Raw genomic sequence first — 22,480 nt, forward strand, 5'->3', positions numbered from 1 at the left:
TCTCGCGAGAGCCCGTGTGGCCCTACGGGCGCGTTAAGCCAGGGCGGCGCAGGCCGCGTGCGAAGGGGATGGAGAAGGGAGCGGTGGGCGCCGCCGCGGCCTTGCGCGGGGGCCCGCCTGGCGCCGCCGCCTGCGACCCGTGGGAGATGCGGGAGCGGCTTGGCACCGGCGGCTTCGGCGATGTCTCCCTGTACCAGCATCGGGTGAGTTTGACTGGCCGGAGCGGGGGCAGCGAGCAGTGGCCGCCCCAGGGTGGTCGGAGGGACGAAGGCGCGTACGGGCACGGGGAGAGGTGCGCGACCGGTGGGGTTGATGATGAACGTGCAACGACCAAAACATGTAGAAGCCGTAGACGCCTAAAGTTTTTTAAAGTGTATCAGATATTGCATAAAAAGAACGCGTAACGTTATATGAGCCTGTCCGTTTATCCCAGAGCCTTTGCAACTCGTTGACCAAAGACTGAGAGAGGATGAGGTTTACTCCGTAGTGAGCAATTGGGTAGTCCTGCTTGCCGACTTCACAGAGGCATCTGGTTGACCACTGTGGGAAACAGGCTGCTGGACTAAGTAGGCCTTTGATCTGCTCCAGCAGGGCTGTTAATAACGTCTCCCTGAGTGCTTGTTCTTCCACAAATAAAAGGGCTAAAATGAAAGCTGGCAATTTCGGCAAGGGGACTGACGTATTACTGCAGAGAACAGGCCTTCCTGCAGCTATGATTCCGAGGAGCCTGGGCTAAAAGTACCTGGAGAGTTCCTGCTAGTTGCGGAATATGCTGCTACCATTGTAGTCACCTGTTTTAATCTCTTTTGCTCTTCCCCATCTCCTGCATTGTAGGTTTTAGGCAGTAAGATAGCAATCAAGTCTTGTCGCCAGGAACTAAGCGTGAAAAACAAAGATCGGTGGTGCCATGAAATCCAGATCATGAAGAAGTAAGTTTCTCTGTTTTCTGTGTTTTTCAGAAGATATTCATTCTCTCTCTCCCTTTCTCTCTCTCCTACAACCTATTTGGGCTGTGGGCATATTTAGCAATTCAAAAAACTGGCCTGGGCACCACCACAAAATGGGTGCCATTGGAGGCAGGGCAAAGGACAAGTAACCTGCCCAAAAGACTGAAGAAAAGGCAGAGGTGGGGTCTCAGCCCCAACGTTGTAAACAGCTCCTTTGAACACACAGTTTTAAGCATAAACATAAGCTTATTTCACAGCAATCCCAGCTGCCAGTAAGAAAATGTGTGAATTTTTTTTTTAAGTGGGAGGGATAGGGCACCCAGAGGCACCTCATTGCCTACCCCTGATACATATCAGTCATGGAGGACTGAAACAGTCATTGCAAATTAGAACAACGTACCCAGGGGATGGTAGATCCTCTACTGATGTAAGTTCATAAAGCATGAAGGAACTAAGAAAGACAAACAGGGATGTGATCATTTGCTTGGGGGAGAAGAAGGAAAACTTTCATTCCAGTTCTGTCACCATCCATCACCCACCCTGCAAACGTTTGCCAGTAGGTCCGTATGGGAACCATTTCCATGGATCTTGCTCAAATCAGGACATCTGCCAAAGAAAACCACTGGTGGAGAAACATGTCATGGGCAAAAGATGACAGTAATGAAAGGGGTGCCTCCTACATAGACCAGTCCCCATTTCTCTCATCCAGGACACATGCATCTATGGACATTCATGCATACATGTGATTGGTGGAGAAGATGAGGTGAAGGAAGAAGACTCCCTCCATATTTGTATTATTTCTCTTCCTTCCTTCATTTAATTTCTATACGACCCAGTAGCCAAAGCTCTCTGGGCAGTTTGCAAAAATTAAAACCCAAAGTACAACATAATATAAAATCTTTAGCATACAAAAAGGTTATGGTCGCAGTCCTGTACATTTTTAGACAGAAAAAAAGTATTTTAAAAGACCTTATTCTGTCTAAACATGCATAGGATAGCTCTCTAAAACAATTTAAAATAACTAAAAACAGTTAACCATACAGTACCAAGATCTGATAAAACAGCTGACATTAAAAGCCACATCATATGCTATCAAATGCCTGGAAGTACAGGGAGGACTTAACCTGGCAACAAAAGATGACAATATTAGTGCCAGGCGGGTCTTAGCGGGGAAAGCATTCCACAATTGGGGGGCTGCTATTGAGAAGGCCCTCTCCCTTGCTGCCATTCTCCACGTCTTCCTTCGGATGTTGATCATAGTGCAGGGGTAATACATCAGGAGAGGCACTCCATCAGGTATTGAGGTCCTGAACCGTGTAAAGCTTTAGCGGTCAAAACCAGATTTAGCGTTATATGCTTAAACCTTCTGGTTCCCACTCTCAACCTGGCTGCTACATTTTGCACAAGCTGTAGCTTCTGAAATGTCTTCAGGGGAAGCCTCACATACAGCACATTGCAGTAACATACTTGGAGTTTACCAAAGGATAGACTACTGAAGCCAGGTTATCCTTGTCCAGATAGGGGCATAGCTGAACCACCAGCCAAAGCTGGTACGAACCTGTTCCTTCAGGGGGAGTGCAACCCCATCCAGAACTAATTGTCATATATGTAAGTATATTTTGCCTTGGAGAGGCGTGCTGCCCCACTGAAGTACTCTAACCAGTTATATTTTTGCCCTGAGGGAGGTTTATCCAAAATATGTTGGGCATTTGATATTTCTGATTGAAGATTTTATACATCTCAGCACCATTTTGAGGCTTCCCCCCTCCTTTTTTGTCATCTGTGTTTCTGATGCTGCTTCCTTCCCACCCCCTAAGTTCTCCTTTCCACCATTGCTATTGTGTCTCAAGATATTTGCTTGGAAGCAGCTGGCGTGACAGCTGTGTAGTTAGTATTGCTTGAAAGGGATCACTGTGCCCTGTAGCAACATCTTATGCTGGAGGATTTGCCACTGTAGCTGCTTTCTCTGTGGAGACAGCAGCTAGTAGATCCTTATTGGTACTATGAGACAACTAAGCAACAGTCAGTCAACTTGTGCAACCTTGTGGGAAATGTTTTGATACAATGTTGAGCGACGTATCAACATTTTCAGAAAAAAATTTATAGAATCAGATTATCAGGGGTGGATATCTGGGCAGTTCTCCAGGGGGCTGCTATACCACCCCAACCAAAAACAAAGGTATGTCTCTGTGATGAAGTGAACTTTGTTTTTTAAACGTGTTAAAGTTGTGTGTGGTTATATAGTTGATTGGGATTATGAATTTATTTGTTGTTTGAGGATAACACACAGAGCTATCCTGCACATGTATACTCAAAAGCAGGCTCTGTTGAATTGAATGGAGTTACTTCCAGGTTAGTGTGTCTAGAATTGCAGCCTTAGTCTTGAACTGATTGGCAGGGAGGTGGCCCTGAATTGAGTGAGGAAACCCCCTTTTACAATCTTGGGAAGGAATGCAGGTATTGACAGTTAGGAAAATTGGTTGGAGAATGCTAGCTGAAGAACAAAGTACACAGAGATCTGTGAAGCCCCTCTTTCATTTTTACACACGCTTTGAACATTTTTGTTTTCCAGAAGCCTTTTTTATGACTGGTTTATATTGTTTTTATGTTTGTTCTTGGATGTTTATGCTTTACTGTGTTTCTGATACAGGTTTGATCTTAATGGTTCTTTTATTGTGGTTACTTTTGATTTGTTAGCCTCTTTGGAAAAAGTTATTTTCTAGAACAGATATCCATTCTTAAAATAAAGATACTCAGTTTATATGTATATTTGCAATTATTGGCGTGAAGGCAACATATCTGAGAGTGACTTATGCCAAAATGAATCGGCGGGCTGGACAAGATGCTAGGGTATCTCATAGCGGACAGTCCCCTGATGGTGTTGATGTATCAACTATAAGTGGCCCAGAACTTTGTGCGTTCATAAGGGTGGCATCACATATTAAAGCATGTTGAAGTTACTTTTAAATATGGCAAGCAGTATATAAATCTATTAAATAAAAATAAATATATAAACTGTTACATACGAACAATGGTTTTAACCATGGAGAATGCTGGTGCATCTCAAAAGAGGCAGTCTCCCAGATTTATGATATAGGGGTAGCCCAAGACTTATTTAGGTATGCAGATACATATTCACTACACTTCCTTATCCAGGCTGCTAATGCAGCTCTATTAAAAACACAACTGGGAACCAGGGGCCAACTGCATGCTCAAAGTACTTAACTCTATCATCAGCCATTCTGATCAATGTCTGTGTACTTGGTATCATTACTCATGTAGTACTTGTACTTGTGGCTCAGCTGTCACTAGTCCATTTTTTGTGTTCCCCATCCTCCCCACAGGTTTTGCAGCCCAGGAATTTGTTTTGGGTACAAGTCCACTGAGCTCACAGTCCTTCCACACAAAAATCTACTCACGATTACCCCAATATTTCTTCATTTCAACAATATAATTGGGTGTGTGTGTCAGTTTGTTGTTCAACATTGGGAGTTAGAAATCTTTGCTGATGTAATGCAGATCATTCAAATCCCTACCTACTGCCAATGCCTGGAGTTATGGTGTTGTATCCAGTGTTAGCCCTACTTAAAGTAGGCCCATTGAAATGAATGGGACTTGTTAGGCTAACATTGGAAACAAGCCATGGCTCCTAATACTTTAGTAGAATTTATTCTTAGATAAAAAGAATGCATAATATTAACTATAGTTTTAAATATCTGTGATATATACCTTATTTTCCTTTAGGAGTAGTGTAGCAGTCTCCTAGAGAATTTTCCAGGTGTCCAACATCTACACATTTTTCTGAAAATTTTGGTGTGCCATGTGACATTGTAACACAAAATTCGCCATGGAATAATATTTTTTAACCTAAGTTGACTGAGTACAATGCAAGATCCTAGAGCATAGCAGCATCATGGTAGAAGGAGTTTCTACTTTCTTTCTGTATGGAGAAGGGTGGTTGAGGAAAGTGCATCATGCTCCAGCATACCCAATCCCTTCATTCCCTGCCTAGCCTGTCACTGAAAGACAACGTAGAAATGTATAAATTGGCAATACCCTCTTCAGAGTCTGATTCGATTACTTATTTATTTAATTTGTTTACTATTAACATTTATATACCGCCTGATTTCCAGTAGTTGTGTGAATATTAAATAACATGGGGGACCAGTTAGAACCCTGTGGGACACCATAGGCCAACGAAAAGGACCAGAACCATTGCAAAACAGCACCCCATGGGCCAGCCTAACTAGTCAGTCCAGAAGGATACCATGGTCAGTGGTAATGAAAACCAGCATGTGGGGAAGGGACTGAATGTCATGCAAAAATAGGGGAGAAAATGTTCTCAAAGTGCCTAAAAATACTTTATTAAGTCGAACGCATTTCAGAATGGTTAAGATGGCAACGTGATCAGATCGCGGCCTGTGCCTCTCCAAATTGTCGGCTTTTAAAATCCTAATTACTATTTAAGACTGTTGTGTTATCCTAGTATTTTGCATTAGCCTTGCTTTAGTTTAGTTTTTATTTATATATCTGCTTGCTGTGCTTTGGAGGAGAGCTTGATCATGGCTACAGCGAAAGCAAAGAAAGGCTTGGGAATTCCACTGACTCCTCCACAGCCTCCTCTGGCTAAAGTTTCTAAAGTGGAGCCTGAAGGAGAAGATGTTGTTGCTCTGCTGAAAAATACGCCATTACAGTTATCTCAGCAGTCCAGGCTGCTTGAGCAGCTGCAGCTGATCCAGGGTTCTGTCAAAACTCCAGGATAGGGATGTCCGAATCCCTTACCTTGCTATCCGCGGGGGGGTTCACCAGGGGGGCGATCCGTTCCTCCCCCCGAATCCTTACCGACCAGCTCCGCTCCACAGCAGTTCCGCGCCGCCGCCGGCTGACTCCGAAGCCCCAGCAATATGGCCACCATTGCCATATCGCTGGCTGGACTAACTAACTGCGGACGCAAATGGCGTCCAGCGTAGCCAAATACACTATTTGCGTCCCTGCTCTTTGACGTGATAGGCTACGTAAATCTTTACATAGCCTATCACGCAAAGGAACAGGGACGCAAATGGTGTATTTGTGCTTTGTGATTGGATTATGGTGTGGGTCTCCCCCTTAAAAATCATATGAAATCAGGAGGATCCCTTTTTGACTTTTTGGATCCTCATTTTACCCAGTCCCCTTTGTGTTCTCCCCCCGCCCTTTCCCAGCACAAGCATATGTGTGTCTACTCAGAAGTAACTCCCATTGCACTCAATGAGGCTTGCTCCTGATTTGCAGGTTCATCTGGAGTTTCAGGGGAAAGAAGTGGGGGGAAGGGGGGACTCTGCTCTTATTGGTTGAGCAGCCCCTGGCAGTCAGATGATGTTCACTCCAACCCCCACCAGGAAGTATGTTCTGTGAAGCGATTTTTACTGGTGCAGAGAACCTGCTCGTGGAGCCCTACATGGACCACATTGCAGCAAAGCTGATTCCTTCTAAATTAAAATCCAGTACTCCTCCATTAGCTTCTCCTTCCGTTGTCATGGAAACATGGCCATAGACAGCTGAGCAGGTGTGTGTGTGTGTGTGTGTGTGTGTGCGCGCGCGCGCAGAGGGAGAACAGTAGCGTGGCACTGAGAGGTATAGCTTTTTGCTTTGAGAGTTTTTATGGAAAAACTCAAAGTTCAGCTGCACCTAGCACAATGAATACCGGGCCAAACTGTCTGAAATTTGGCAGGTGGGATCCTCTCCATGTCAGCAGAGATGTCCCCAAGTGTCATGTATTTATCATGAAAACTGAAAAGCTATAGCCATTTGTGTTTTCCCATGCAAGTCAATGGGAAAACACCCAAACTGAGAGGTCTGAATATCTGAATCTCACTTTGGATCCGGAACCGAGTTGAAGCGGAGGAGGTTGGAATAGGTCTGGGTCGAAGCAGGGCTGATTTGGAGGAACCGGAGCAAATCGGGGGCCCATGCACAGCCCTAGAGGAAATTAGAAAAGCAATTAGCAATTAGAAATCCCTAGGTCTGGATGGGTTTCCAACTGAGTGGTATAAAACATTTTCCAACATGCTAGTTCCAAAACTTCATCATCTTTATAATCATATTTTTGAATTGGGCTCCCTTTCTTCATTGTTAAACCATTCTTATATTACTGTGATTCCTAAGCCTGACAAGGATCACACTTACTGTGCTAACTATGTTCCATAGCTATGTTAGTACTCTGTGGAACTCCCTCCCTAGGGAACTCCGCCATGTCCCCTCTTTAATGAGCTTCCGCCGTGCATTAAAAACGTGGTTGTTCAGGCAGGCATTTGGGGTGGGTTTGGGTATTTTAGAAAATGTTTTTATTGTAGAATTTTATTGTTTTAAACTGTTTTATTATATGCTGTACATCGTCCAGAGTGGCTGGGTGACCAGCCAGATGGGTGATTAATAAATTTAATAAATAAATAATCATAATAATATTGACCTATTTCATTAATTAACGTGGATATTAAAATACTATCTGCAATTCTGGCCGACAGATTGCAAGAAGTTAACATGGCACTAGTCGAGCAGATCAGGTGGGATTTATTAAACATAGATAGGGGGATGATAATCTTATATTAGTTGTTGATCTGATAGCTTTAAATACCTTTAAAGAACAGACCAGGTTTCCACTGTTTCTTTGGATGCTGAAAAGGCATTTGACAAAATTAAACTGGAAATTTATTTTCACTATGTTGAGCAATTTCAGTGTTCCCATAGAATTTTTGAAATGGGTCAGAATTTCATATTGAACTCCAAGAGCTAGAGTTATGACCAATTTTCTTGGCTTTCTTTTCACTTGGGAGAGGTACCAGACAAGGATGTCCATTTTCTCCTTTGAGATTTGTTTTATGTTTGGAACCTCTGGCATGCGCCAGACAGACTAATAGTATTCACAGCTTCGTGTATGATTGTCTAAGAATGTATAATTCTTTATGCTGATTACCTCTTATTGTTTATCTCAAAACTCCAGTCATCTGTTCCGGCTTTGATGCAGTACTTTTGGTGATTTGTCTGGCTATTCAATTAACTGGTCAAAGTCTGAATTGATGCCGATTGGAGAGACTATATTTCCTTTGTTAATTCAGTTCTGTTTAACCTCAGAACCTACATCAAATGGGTTCTAAATACCCTGGTGGGTAACCAAGCTACGTCCACACAGGCAAACTTTACCACACACTGAAAAGTACATTGAAATCTATTTCTTGCTTTATTTAAGAAAATTACGAAATTAAAGAAAGTAGCATGGTGGTCATATGAACTTTAGAAACTTTTTCTGTGATTACAAGGAAAGAGAATGTAACAAAAATATGAGATTAACCAAAAGAATTGCAATTGACAAAGCTGGCACTACAAAATGTAGTTAGTGAGATAACAACTTGAACTTCTAACATTGTTATGACTCCTTCTTATTCTCCCGCTTACTATTTGCAGTTTAGCGACATGCTAAATAATTGTTTATGCTCCCTTTGGCATCTTCCTGCACATTACTTGAATATAAAAAGCTAAGCTAAAGCATTACTCAGGTCCTCTAGGCATGTAAAGAATTACATTTAATTAAAGGTTAGAAAGTAGAGTGAAAGGAAAAGGCAAAGACTTGGAAATAATTCTAAGTCCCAAGCTCAGAAATAAATCTAAGTCCTAACTTCAGAAGGTGAAGGGTTAAAACTGCAAGTTCTATTATCTAAGGGTCAAAAGAGGTCCATAGTTACCTAAATCCTTGGGTCCAGTGTTCTAGAGAAGATCAGAGATGAAGCAGCAAGAGAGCGAAGTAAAGTAGAATCCCTCGCTACCTGTATTTTTATACACTTGTTCTGATCAAATGTGGGGCCCCCAATGAGACAACCATCTTCCAATTAAAAATGGGGTGCATGAGTAGTTAGACCACCCATTCACCAATCAGAAGTGAGGTGGCTATCCCCGACAATCTCACGTTTTATGCCCTTGTGTTTTGGGAACATCTTTGGTCATATTACCCACCCCAACACCTCCTCCCAATTGTTGCTCATGATCAGTGCTGTGGCTTCCCTTGCCCAACCGGCATCGAGTAAGGACATTTTCTTATCTGCAGGTGTACAATGCAAGATGTCAGATAGTAATTTTCTTCCTCCTAGTGGGTATCTGAGCATGCTCAGTTCTTCTGTTCTTACACTCATACACTCATACCAACTTGTCTCTTGGCACAGCTTACAGTGACCTTGAGCTTGCTCTGTGAAGCCACTTGCAAAGTCAGCTGTATTTTTTTCCTCTTCTTCAAAGCTGGTCCTGTAATGTCTTAGTTAAAGGTATACCATAACATTAATTAGCATAGAATCATGTTTTCAAGGTCGTCTTGCGTTTGTGTCAGTGGTGTGCAATATAAGTACGTGGTCTTCTTAAATACAAGTCTGGGGTCCTTTAGGGGGTCTTCTTGTATGTCTCCCCAGAATCCTCATTCAGATTATTCAACCATTCCAGATCAAATTAGCCATCTTCAGTTTGAAGTAGCCTCTTCAGTCTTTTGTTAGCAAAATTATTTAACTCTTTCAGTACTAGATTAACATCCTGGTGTATTAGCTAATTGGCAATTTAGATGGTACCATAATCTTATTATTTATTTAGGAATTCTTATTCCCAGAGGCATATCTCAAATGGTTAAGCCAAATTTGAATAACTTGAATAACAAGATCTAATGGGATATAGATAGATGGGCATCTTTAAAGTTGAGTTTGTAGGGTAAGGTAAATACACTCAGGATGAATATTATACCTTGGATTGTGTATGTTAGATGTGGGATTCCTCTATTTATACCTGGCAAATATTTTCAAAAATTCAATGTTCCGTTTTGTAAATTGGGGAGGGGGGTCCTCCCCTCCATGAATATCCTTGAAAAGAATGCAACTTCCAATTAAAGAAGGTGGGTTTGGCTTTCCAGATCTTGCTTTATATCACTGGGCCTATTTGTTGACCTTTACTAAGTTTTGGTCTCTTCCACTTAGATTAGATTTTCCACCTTGGTCAGTTTTGCATTCTTCCTGTCTGGATCCTCTCTCTAAGTCAGTGGTTAGACTGGTGGTCCATGGACCTCTGGTGGTCCCTGGTGACTTTTTCAGTGGTCCACAGAAATACATAACTGTATAAAATTAAATATAGATACCATTGCCAGAGAAAGTGTCTGGGTTTCTGTATATATTTATACAGTTTGAATAAAAACATTTTAGAGTCAGCATGTTGATACAACTTAACCTTCTTTACAGGAGGGAAACAGCACAATAGAACAACGTGCTCTTCTCCCATTATTTACATTCATACACTTTCATACAACAGAAGTGCCACTTAATAGCTGGACTGCAACTAAAAGCTTGTTTTTGGCAAGAAGATGGGAGTGACCTGTCTAGATATGTGTGGTTCGTGAGCATAGCTCCCACCGTTGTGTTGAGTGGTTATTGTGTTGTTCTGTGCTAAATGTGCTGCTTTAGTTTCTTTATAGTTTATGTTATAAAATGTAAGTACAGTTGGATAACTCAACCAACGTTGCATTGTGCTCTCAGCTATTAGTGTTCTCATGATATATGGTGAGGGGGCCTTCAAAGATAGAAATGGTTAACAATTTAACAATTTTTTTTGAAGTGCATGACCCGGATTGGGCAAATTACTGATGGTGCATCTGCCATGCTGGGCTCGTGATCAGGCTTCCAAACTCTGGTGAAACAGCATGCTCCAATGGTAATCGGAGTTCATTGCTACATTCATAGGGAAGCTTTGGCATCAAAAACATTGCCTGATCAACTCAACACCATTTTCAAAGGGTGGGTGAAAGTGGTGAATTACATCAAATCATCAGGTCTGAATACCAGTCTGTTCAAAAGTTTTTGCCAGGACATGGGTTCTGACTTGGATGTGTTGCTGATATACACTTCTGTATGGTGGTTGTCAGCAGGGAACATACTCAACTGAGTTTTTCAGTTGAGAGGAGTTGGATTTGTTTCTCCAGGCTCAAGGAAAAGAGGAATTCTGAAATGTGCTGACGCAGTTACATTTAGAATTTGCGTATCTTGATATTTTTTGAATCTTGAATAAACTGAATCTTGAGCTGCAAGGGAAAGGTGCAAATCTGTTCTCTCACCAAAGCATCAACAGGGCTTCTCTTGACAAATTGGAACTCTGGATGGTAAGAGTCGAAGGCAATAATTTAGTTCAATTTCCATGTGTGGATGCCATGCCTGGGGGAAAAGAAAGTATTCGGATGCAAATTCTCAATCATTTATGGAAGCTACAAGACAAATCTCAACTATACTTTCCAGATGTGGGCAGGACAAGGATTGATTATCTCCCATCAGAAATCCATTCACAACAGATGTTAATAGTGTTCCAGAGGATCTGCAGGAGGAATTCTTGGATCTGAAAAATGATCTTGCAACCCAAGCTGTGTGGTTGTAGTCTACCATAGAGAAATTTGGGGCCAGGATGACTGGAAGTTACCCAAATCTTTCAGCACATGCAGTCAGATTTCTTTTGCCATTTGCATCAACTGTGTGAGATTTTCATGTTCGTTACACATTAAGTCCAAACAGAGGAATTGGCTCGCAGTAGAAAATTACATTTGTTGTGCATTATCAAATACCACTCTGAACACTGAAAAGCTTGTCAGTGAGAAGAGAATCAGAATATCTAAGAAATAAATAAATGTCAAATTAAAATGTGTCTGCTCTTTTTAATCAAGTCTCAACCTAAATAAAGAGATAAATGGAGGTGGTCCACAAAATGTTTTTGATTGGTCTCGTGGTCCATGGACTGAAATGAGTTGAGAACCATTGTTCTAAGTGGATGGTATTAGGTTCTTGGCATATTAAAATGGATAGGGTTCCTCCCACAGTTATGGCTGTTAGAGATGTGTGGTGTGTGTCCAATTACATTTTGATCCATTTTGTCATGCTAACTTGATTCTATGGGGAAATCCAGATGTAAAAATTGGTAAGAAAATGTTTTTGTTGTGGACTTGGATGGATATGTTGATTTTCACCTTGGATCAGTCTTGTTTCCTGATTTTCACCTTGGATCAGTCTGTTTCCTGACTCCTAACTGAGCAGAGCAGAGGAAGATGCTCCAGCTGGTCTAGGGGCTATGCAAGTATGCAAGCAAGCTCCTAGAGAACGAGCAATCAGAGCAAGCAAACAGGGAAAGCAAACAAGAGTTTGGCAGGGGAGTTGCGGGGAAGAGGAGACAAAGGCAAAGCGGTGAGTGGGCTGAAGTCAGTCTTCTATTCTGAGTTGCTGTTTGCTCACCATGTACTCCTGAGAGCTCCAATTGAAGGGGGGTGGCCTGATTACCCCCTGCAGCTGTGTGGGCGGGGAGTTTTAGTCTGTTTCCTGACTCATAACTGAGCAGAGCAGAGGAAGCTGCTCCAACTGGTCTAGGGGCTATACAAGCAAGCAAGCTCCCAGAGAGCAAGCGAACAGAGCAAGCGAACAAGGAGAGCGAACAGGAATTTGGCATGGGAGGTCAAGAGGGAGGTCGCTAGCATTTTTTAAATTTCATTTTCTTGTAACATACACTTCTGTACCAGTGGGACTCTGTTGTTAACCTCCAGTAAATAGAGTACAAATCATAGGCTATTCCAATACAGTCAGAAAACTAGAAACAAAAAGGGAATAGACACTATGGAAGGAAAAGACTCCCCAGTGGTGGTGACCTGCAAAGTGTCTGCAGTGTTTGTTTTCTTGCCTGAGAACAACATGGCCTACACGTGCAACAGTTGCAAGATTACACTGTTGGAAGAAAAAGTAAGAGGACTGGAGCTGCAAGTGTCAACCCTCAAGGGAGTAAGAGAAGACAAAGAATTTCTGGACAGAATGGTGGAACTACAGCAGCAAAGTGAAGTCCAGGAGCTAGAAGTCCAACAGCAAGCTGAGGCAGAAAAGGAAAATGCTGAGGCAAGGAAAAATGAAGTAGAGGATACTCCTTGGAAAAGGGTGACAGTTAGGCACAGAAGAACTAGAAGTCAGTTCTCACTAGTGAAGTAGTGGAACTATGGGACTGTTTTCAGGTACTTGAGGATGAGACTGGGGGACAGCCTGCAGAGGAAGAATTGCAGGTGACCCCACATGAGAGCGAGCAAGAGGCTGAAGGTCAGTCAAGCAGTGGCAATGAAACCAAGGCCCAAAACACCAAGAAGAGAAGAGTAGTAGTTATGGGAGACTCCTTGCTGCGTGGGATTGAAGCCCAAGTCTGTTGCGAAGACCCATGGACTCGCCAGGTTTGCTGTCTCCCAGGAGGACCGATTAGAGATGTGACCGAAGGGTTGCCTACGCTCATAAAGCCCACTGACGGGTATTCTTTTCCTCTCATCCATGTGGGAACAAATGATGCAGCCAAGCAGAGCTAAAAGAAATCACATCAGACTTTGAAGCTTTGGGAAGGAAACCCCAGAACTTTGGGGCCCAGATAGTTTTCTCATCAATCCTTCCAGTAGTTAGAAGAGGGATAGAAAGGGAAAGGAATATACTCTGGGTAAATGACTGGCTACGAAGGTGGTGCTGACGTGAGAGATTTGGATTCTGGGACCACAGGCTATACTTCCTGGAAGATGGACTGTTGGCAAGGGATGGGTTGCACCTCACAAAGGCTGGGATGAATGTGTTTGGCCACAGCATGAAGAACTTTATCAGGAGAGCTTTCAACTGAATCCTATGGGGGAGGGAGACATAAAGTTGGGGGTAACAGTGGACGAAAGCTCGTGCACCACAACAGAGAGAACAGCGCCCAATAATAGTCTTCAAAAATACGTAGGAAGAAAGCCAGACTATAAAGCACATGGTCTTTGATGTCTATATACTAATGTCCAGAGTATGGGAAACAAACAGAAGCTGAACATGAGCCAACAGTGTGATGTGGCTGCAAAACAAATGCTATTTTGCGCTGCATTAATAGAAATATCGTTTCCAAATCATGTGAAGTACTAGTTCCCCTCTACTCAGCACCAGTTAGGCCTCATCTTAAGTACTGTGTCCAGTTCTGGTTACTACACTTTAAGAAGGATGCAAACAAACTGGAGAGGGTTCAGAGGAGGGCAGCAAAGATGATCAGGGGACTGGAAACAAAGCCCTATGAGGAGAGACTGAAAGAACTGGGTATGTTTAGCCTTGAGAAGAGAAGACTGTGGGGAGATATGATAGTGCTCTTCAAGTACTTGAAAAATTGTCACAGAGGAAGGTCAGGATCTCTTCTCCATCATCCCCAAGTGCAGGACATGGAATAATGGGCTGAAGTTACAGGAAGCCAGATTCTGGCTGAACATTGGGAAAAACTTCCTGACTGTTAGAGCAACATGACAATGGAACCAATTCCCTAGGGAGGTAGTGGGCTCTCCCACACTGGAGGCATTCAGGATGAAGCTGGACAGTCATCTGTCAGGGATGCTTTGACTTGGATTCCTGCATTGAGCAGGGGGTTGGAGTCGATGGTCATATAGGCCTGTTCCAACCTTACTATTCTATGATTCTATGAACTTGAACTCTTAATACAGAAGGGAAAATTATGACTTGATAGGTGTCACTGAAACTTGATGGGATGACTCCCATGACTGGAATACAGCAAGTGAAGGATATAACTTGTTCAAAAAGAACAGGAGGAACAAAAAGGGAGGTGGAGTTGCACTTTATGTTAAAAAATACATATCTCTGAACAGAAATACAGGAGGAGGAGCTTGGTAGCCCCATCGAGAACATCTGGGTTAAAATAAATGGAGCAAAGAATAAAAGGAACATGGTGGTTGGAGTCTACTACTAGCCACCCAATCAAGGAGAAGATGAGGATGAAACTTTTGAAAAGCAAATTGCCAATGTTTCAAGGAAGCATGCTGTAGTAATGGGGGACGTGGCCCCTCCAAGAAATTCCTGACTTGTGTTGCTGATAACTTCTTCCTACAAAAAATACAGGGAGGAACTAGAGGATCAGCTGTCCTTGACTTGATCCTAACCAACAGAAATGACTTAGTGGATAAAGTAGCAGTTACAGTAACTCTGAGGGAAAGTGACCATGTTATACGTGAGTTCTTGGTTCTAAAGAAAGCAAAGGCTTAGTGTAGCCAAACGCATACCCTAGATTTTAGGAAAGCCAATTTTAATAAACTCAGAATAATGATAAGTAAGGTCCCATAGCAAGTGACTCTAATGAGAAAAGAAGTGCAAGATGTGTGGGAGGTTTTTTTTTAAAGGAAATTCTAAAGGCACAATTACAAACAATTCCAACAAGAAAAAAAGGTGGAAGACAACAGAAGAAGCCAATGTAGCTTCACAAAAAGCTTAGAGATGCGCTGTGAACAAAAAAAGGCACATATAGTGGAAGGAAGGCCAAGCTATCGAGGAAGAGTACAGGTAGTTAGCACAGAATTGCAGGGATGGCATCACGAAGGCTAAAGCTGAGAACGAGCTGAGGTTAGCGAGGGAGGCTAAAAGCAACAAAAATACTTTCTTCAGATACGTGCATAGTAAAAGACAGAGGAAAGAAATGGTGGTTCAGCTATTCAATGCGGATGGCAACTATTCAATCAGGATGGCAAAATGATAACAGATGACAAAGAAAAGGCAGAAGTGCTCAACTGGAAACAAAGCCCTATGAAAAGAGACGGAAAGAACTGGGCATGTTTAGTCTTGAGAAGGGAAGACTGAGGGGTGATATGATAGCACTCTTCAAGTACTTGAAAGGTTGTCACAGAGAGGAAGGCCAGGATCTCTTCTCCATCATCCCAGAGTGCAGGACATGGAATAATGGGCTCAAGTTACAGGAAGCCAGATTCTGGCTGAACATCAGGAAAAGCTTCCTGACTGTTAGCGCAACACGACAATGGAACCAATTACCTAGGGAGGTAGTGGGCTGTCCTACACTGGAGGCTTTCAAGATGAAGCTGGAAAGCCATCTGTGAGGGGGGCTTTGACTTGGATTCATGCACTGAGCAGGGGGTTGGACTTGATGGTCTTATAGACCCCTTCCAACCATACTATTCTGTGATTCAATGATGAACTAGTGCATGCTGATGATGAATTTTTGTCATCCTGAGCTTTGTGTGCCAATTACAATTTGCCTGCTATGGCTGAATGGCAATGCTTATAATGCTGTATTTGTTAGAATCTAGGTTTGATCGCACTGCTTTCACAGCTTCAGAGTCTCCTTTGCCATTGGAAGCACTTAATGAGGCTAATCAGTTATATTGGCCCACAATTCATGTTTATGAATATTTATCAGTGAATAAATATACAGGAATGGTACAGGGAATTGGACTGTCCTATTTTGCCAAATCAGTAGATCCCTGCTGTATTTCAAGCATCTTTGGATCTCAGGTTATGGCTTATTCAGGAAAAACTCTTGTTCCATCTTGGACACCACAGTGTCTTGGTAATAAGGGTTTGTCTAAGTTTGCTCATTACTGGAGGTGTAACATAGCCCAATAGTTTCCTCTTTTTGGGAGGACATTATTATACGGATAAATGTTATGTTGGAACACTCTTTAATATTTACTGATGTACATGTCCTCTTAAATTATCTGCCTGCTTCCTGAAAGTTAACATGTGGTCAACATAAATGGATTCTGTGAGCCCTTTTGACAGCTGAAAGACAGATATTACAATATTATAATATTGGGGCCTTCTCGGTGGCTGCCCCCGAGGCTCTGGAATTCCCTTCCCAGGGAGGCAAGAGTGGCACCCTCCTTGGTATGTGTCCATAGGCAAGCAAAAGTTTTTGTTCCAGTAGGCCTTTGGGGATAGATAGTCTGGACCTGTCAGAATATGATGGACTGGTACTATTGTTTATATTGTTGTTTTTTAAAATTGTGATATTTTATACAATTTTAATATTATTGATGATTTAATTATATGTTTAACTTTTGTATATTTTTGTTTATATGTTTTAACTGTACAAGTTTTTAATGTTGTAATGCCGCCTTGATTCCCAGTATTGGGAAAAAGGCGAGATATAAATAAATATAATAATAATAGCGGAAAGATAAATGTTCACTTCCTCTAATGCAATGGATTCAGGACCTAACGATGCTTTCAGTATTTGAATGGGTGGTATATAGATGCTACTTGCGAATAGATACATGTGTGGATATTTGGAATGCCTTTGTTGAAGTTTATGTATAAATCTTAGAAAGCTGTATTTTCATTCATATATGTATGTATGTATTTTTATATATATATATATATATATATATATATATATGTATGTATGTATGTATATATACACACACACACACATACATATGCATGTGTGTGTGCATGCACAGACACACACACACACACTTAATAAGAAATTGATATATTCATACTGATATATTGAAATTGATATATTCAAATCTTATGTAGCTACATTTTTTTCCTTTATGGTTTTGTTTTGTTGAAATTTTACAATAGAAATTAATTTTAAGAAGAATGGTTATTCCTATATCAGGGGCTTCTAAAGATACAAACTAAATTTCATTATAAATCATTATTGTCAAATAAAAAACAACAAAAATATGAGAATATATAAAAAGTTACATCAAGTAATTTTCATACCTGCTTGCATATTTCCTATCAAAGCAAGTGTTTTAGGCACTTTGAGAACATTTCCTTCCCTGTTTTTGCGATGGTATAGAACGCCACGAGAAGTCCAGGAGAACTAATAGGGTTACGCTCCCCACTTCCAGTTTCCAGTGTAGGTCATCCACCAAGGTGATTAAAGCAGTTTCAGTCCCATATCTTGGCCAAGAGCACAATTTAAATAAGCCTAGGTAGTTAGGATCATCCAGACACATCAGGAGCTGCAACACTACCACCTTTTCACCACCACCCACTCCAACAGGCATAGCCCCTTTTGCCTCTCAGGAATACCACATGGAGCAGCACTGTTGCTGTAGGCAGTTCTGCTTGGGGAAGAAGATGAAATGTTTAACGGGTGATGGAGAGAAGTCAAATTACTCAACTCGTATTTTGCTTTGGTCTTCCTGTGCAGTGGAAATTGTGTTCAACCTGGGAAAGGAAAACAAATGATATAAGGAGGGACTTGCAACCCAAGGATAAGTAAGGTAACATTTTAAACTCATTTTAAGTCTCCAGGGCCAGATGAACAGTACCCTAAGGTGCTTAAGAAATGTTTTTTCAGAGCTGCTGGACATAATATTTGAGAATCCTTGGAGAATGGGTGAGTTGTTAGAAACCTTGAATTGGGTGAGTTTTCCAGTCATTAAAAAGAGGGGAAAGGCAGATCCAAAAAACTATAGACTTGATCCTGCTAGTGGGGAAAATTCTACAACAGGTTGGTAAATGGTTGGTTTGGAAGCAGCTAGAAAAAATGCATTGATTACTAGCAGGCAGTATGAGTTTATGCCAGATCAGGCTTGTCTCCTTTTTCGATAGAGTTGCTAGTTTTGAAGATCATGGGAACACTGTGGTCATACTGTATCTCAGTTCCAGGAAAGCATTTAACAAGGTCTCCCATGACATTCTTTTTGATAAGATGCTAACATGTGGGCTAGACAATACTGTTGTTAGGTGAATCTGCAACTGGTTGAACAACTGTACTCAAATGAGTGCTTATCAATAGTTCTGCATCAGACTGGAAGGAGGTCTCAAGTGGGGTGTCACAGGGATCTGTACTAGGCCCTGTTCTTGTCAACATTTTTAGAAATGGCTTGGAAAAGGGGCATACAGGGCGTATCAAATTTGTAATGACACAAAGCTGGGAGGGATAGCTAGCACCACAGAAGACAGGATCAAGATTCACACTTCTCTTGACAAGCTGAAACTCTGGGCCGGAACCAACAAAATGAAATTCATCAGAGATAAATGTAACTGTAGGATGGGAGAGACCTGGTTTGGCAGCAATACATGTGAAAAGGAACTAGGAGTCTTAGTGGATCATGAGCCTGCAGTGCAATGCAGCTAATGGAGCTAATAGAGTCTTGGGCTGCATTAACAGAAGCATAATGCCCAGATCACAGGAAGTAATAGTTCCACTCTATTCTGTGCTGGTCAGGACGCACCTGGAATAGCCAGTTTTGGGTGCTACGTTTGATAGAACTGGAGCAAGTCCAGAGGAGGCCGACCAGGATAGTGAAGGGTCTTGACACCAAGTCCTATGAGGAATGGTGGGAAGAGCTGGATATGTTTAGTCTAGAGAAGAGAAGATTAAGGGGAGACATGATAGCGGTCTTCAAATATCTGAAGGGCTGTCACAAAGAAGATGGAGCAGACTCTGTTGCTCCAGAGAGCAGGACCAATGGATGGAAAATGCAGGGAAGCAGATTTTAGCTAAACAGTAGGAGAAATGTCCTAATGTTAAGAACTGTTTAACAGTGGAAAAGACTACCTCAGGAGCTAGTGGGCTCTCCACCTGGCATTTCTCCATATATGCCTTAAGAACATAATAAGAACCATGCTACATCAGACCAAAGGCCTACCTAGTTCATCATTCTGTTCACACATTGGCCAGCCAAAAGCCTATTGGATACTCACAAGCAGTAGGTGAGCACAAATATAGCACCCTCCTGCTCATGTTATCTAGCAACTGGTATCCATGAATGTATCTAATCCCCCTTTAAAGCCATCCAAGTTGGTGGCCAACACATTTTATGTAGCCAATTCCATAGATTAACTGTGAGCTGAGAGAAGTTGTTCCTTTTATCTATCCTGAATCTCCTACCATCTAGCTTCATTAGATGACCCCAGGTTCTAATATTATGAGAGGAGAAAAAGTTTTCTCTATCCACTTTCTCCACACCATGCATAATTTTAAACACCTCTATCGTGTCCCCCCTTACTCTCCTCCTTTCTAAGCTAAAAAACCCTGAACACTATAAACTTTCCTCATAGATTGATCATTTTGGTTCCCCTTTTCTGCACCTTTTCCAGCTCCACAATATCCTTTTTTAGATGTGACAAGTACTGTACACAAGTGTGGTTGCGCCACAGATTCATATAAGGGCATTATGATATTGGCAGCTTTATTTGCAATGTATTTCCCAGTGGCTCCCAACATGGAATTTGTTTTTTTTACAGCAGCTGCAAACTGGGTTTTTATTTTCATCAAGCTATCCACCAAAACCCTAAGATCCCTTTCTTGGCCAGTTGTTGCCAATTCAGCACATACATGAAGTTAAGAATTTTTACCCTTATGTTCATTACTTTTCATTTGCTTCCTTTGAACTGCCTTTGCCATTTTAATTTTTAATTGGAGAGATTTGTTTTGTTTTAACTACCCTGTTTTAACAACACCAATCATTTGGTGCTGTCAACAAACCTGGCCACCTCCTTGCTCACTCTTAACACCAGATCATTTATAAACAAATTAAAAAGTACTGGTCCCAGTACAGATCCTTGGGGGAACCTCACTGTTTACGTTCCTCCGTTGCCTTCTTACATGAAAGGGAGAAGGCTGTGCACGTGAGGTATCATCCCTTACCCTTTGCAGACATTCTCAGAGTGTGTCAGTGACTGGGCTTGTCCTTTGTTCCAGATTGGTTCATACTGCTGATAGCCCTTGTATCTGCTGGGTTGTGTCTTGCATTTGTGATGGAGTAGAATGATGTCACAGAGGCATTTCCCTGTTGCCTTGCATGAATTGGAGCTTTCCATACATGACTGATGGCGGAGGGGTCACTGACATACCATGCCATGATTGGGGTATGTCAGCAGTTTTGTCATCAACACTGGAGGAGTGCCTGTTAGTGTTGCTATGTTATCTTTTGTTTAAAGTGCTATTGTTTTCCACCCAACTTTGCTGCTGGAAGTGCATAGGATCCCAGCCACACTGCTGACACTAGCAGGCTGCCCACATAGTGGGACTGTAGGATTCCATTATACATTCGCTAAACAATGATGATAACTTCACATATTCAGAACCAAGTACCAGTGGGTAGGCAGGCAAACTACATGAAGAAAATTTTTAAAGATGCAATGAAAAGAACAGACAGATACCAGAATGACTTCTGTAAGTGTTCTAGGAACTGAAATAGGTGCAGTTAAAATTTGGTGGCAGCCATTTTGAAAGGTGGCGTCTAGAAAATCTGATAGCTATCCAACTTTTTCTGGTTCTCTCATATGTATAGTAGGTGATTTTGTTGGTTCAACAAATCAGAACAGCAATTTTTATGGGACTTCATTACAGGGATTGGATTATAAAGCTGTAAGTGGGTTAGTAATTATGCTAACATGTCAGTAACAAAAACCTTGTTATCAGTGCTCTTCACATTATAACTAAATGATTGTTCGCTATTTGGCTGATAGGAATTGATAAAAGTATATAAATGGCAGGAGGAGAATAAGGGACATGTTTGTTCACTGCCACATTCCCCCAAGGTCCATTCAGCTATCACTCAAGTTGTAAACCTTGGCTGGGAACTTCCTTTGAAGGACTTCATACAAAAGCCAAATGTTAATGTTCTGTTCTTCATTGTTAAATGGTCTGGTCAATCACACAACTGCCCAAATACAACAACAGCAACAAAACCTGTTGTAAGGAAAAACAATTAAGATTACAGATACTATACAAAAGCTAACTATTAAGCCCATAAAGATTCAGGACCTCAGAGCATGCACACTTAATGTAAATGGGCTGAGTAATCCAATAATCCTGATATCATACTCTTACAAGAAACACATCACTGAAGGCAAGACAATAGATTACTTAAAGATCCATAGTTCGGACAACACTTCTCAGCTCCAGGGTCCTCCAAAGCTTGGCGTGTCACAATTGTGATGGCTTCCTCATTAGATTTTAAAGAGCAAGATGTATGCAGGGGCAGCAGGGTGCAGATCATATTTACTAAAGGCACCCTGAAGAGACTGGCAATGATATTGGCACAGATCTATGCTCTCAACTTGGGTCAGCTTCAAATTCCTCACAAACCACTCACCAAGCTAGATGCATTCCACAATGGCAAGGGGGATTGGAATATGGTATATAATGGAAAGATGGCTAGGAGTGACTAAAAAAACTGAGGGAGCCATCCTATAGCCCTAGACAGAGTCTAGGGGGGCATAGGATATTTCAGAATCCTGGATCTGAGGCCAGAGAAAGTGCTCCAACCTCAGACCCAGGAGTCTGAGCTCCCTGCCCCTCCCCCTCTCAGCCAGTGTGGAGCACCGGCTGCCTCTATGAGCTCGCAAATGCAAGCTTGGAGAGGAGGGAAAGCAGGCGGTTCTGGGGGAGAGGAGGAGACCAGGGTGGCCAGCTTATGAAGAATCCTCCAGCCGCCTCCTCTCCCTCTCTGCATAGTCCTAATTAGATGGGCAAAATTGCCCATCTAGTGAAAATGCAGGGTGAGAGCAGCGTGGAGGCAATCGTCGCCTCTGAGCTCCTCCCACCCTGCATAGGATGCCCGTTTCCAAGTTCAGAACCTGATGGGCATCCCCATAGGATTGCTGCCTAAGTCAGGTAAAAGGTCACCATTTCAAATTCTTCTGAGACAGCACACACTAGTAGATGCATGGAGTTATAACAATCCAGGGAAGAAAGACTATACCTATTACTCAGCGAGGCATGTACTCCCATATCAATGATATATTAAT

General features: G+C 42.1%; 1 protein-coding gene across 12 annotated transcripts in view; it reads left to right on the top strand.

Annotated features, from left to right (window-relative positions):
• The first annotated feature begins 16 nt into the window (after positions 1-16).
• The window catches only part of CHUK (component of inhibitor of nuclear factor kappa B kinase complex), a 153,694-nt gene continuing 131,230 nt past the window's right edge, over positions 17-22,480 (top strand). For all 12 annotated transcript variants that reach the window (XR_014789296.1, XR_014789299.1, XR_014789295.1 and 9 more), the window contains exons 1-2: positions 17-203; positions 835-929. Coding sequence is in view for 3 of the 12 variants with exons in the window: in XM_084845120.1 (XP_084701246.1) it covers positions 69-203; positions 835-929 (230 nt within the window). In the remaining 9 variants the exon portion in view is untranslated. The remainder of the gene's footprint in view (positions 204-834; positions 930-22,480) is intronic.

This window comes from Heloderma suspectum, chromosome 3 (assembly GCF_057233095.1).
Source record: "Heloderma suspectum isolate Gila_16-S chromosome 3, 16-S_ref, whole genome shotgun sequence".
In the NCBI taxonomy this organism is placed as follows: domain Eukaryota; kingdom Metazoa; phylum Chordata; class Lepidosauria; order Squamata; family Helodermatidae; genus Heloderma; species Heloderma suspectum.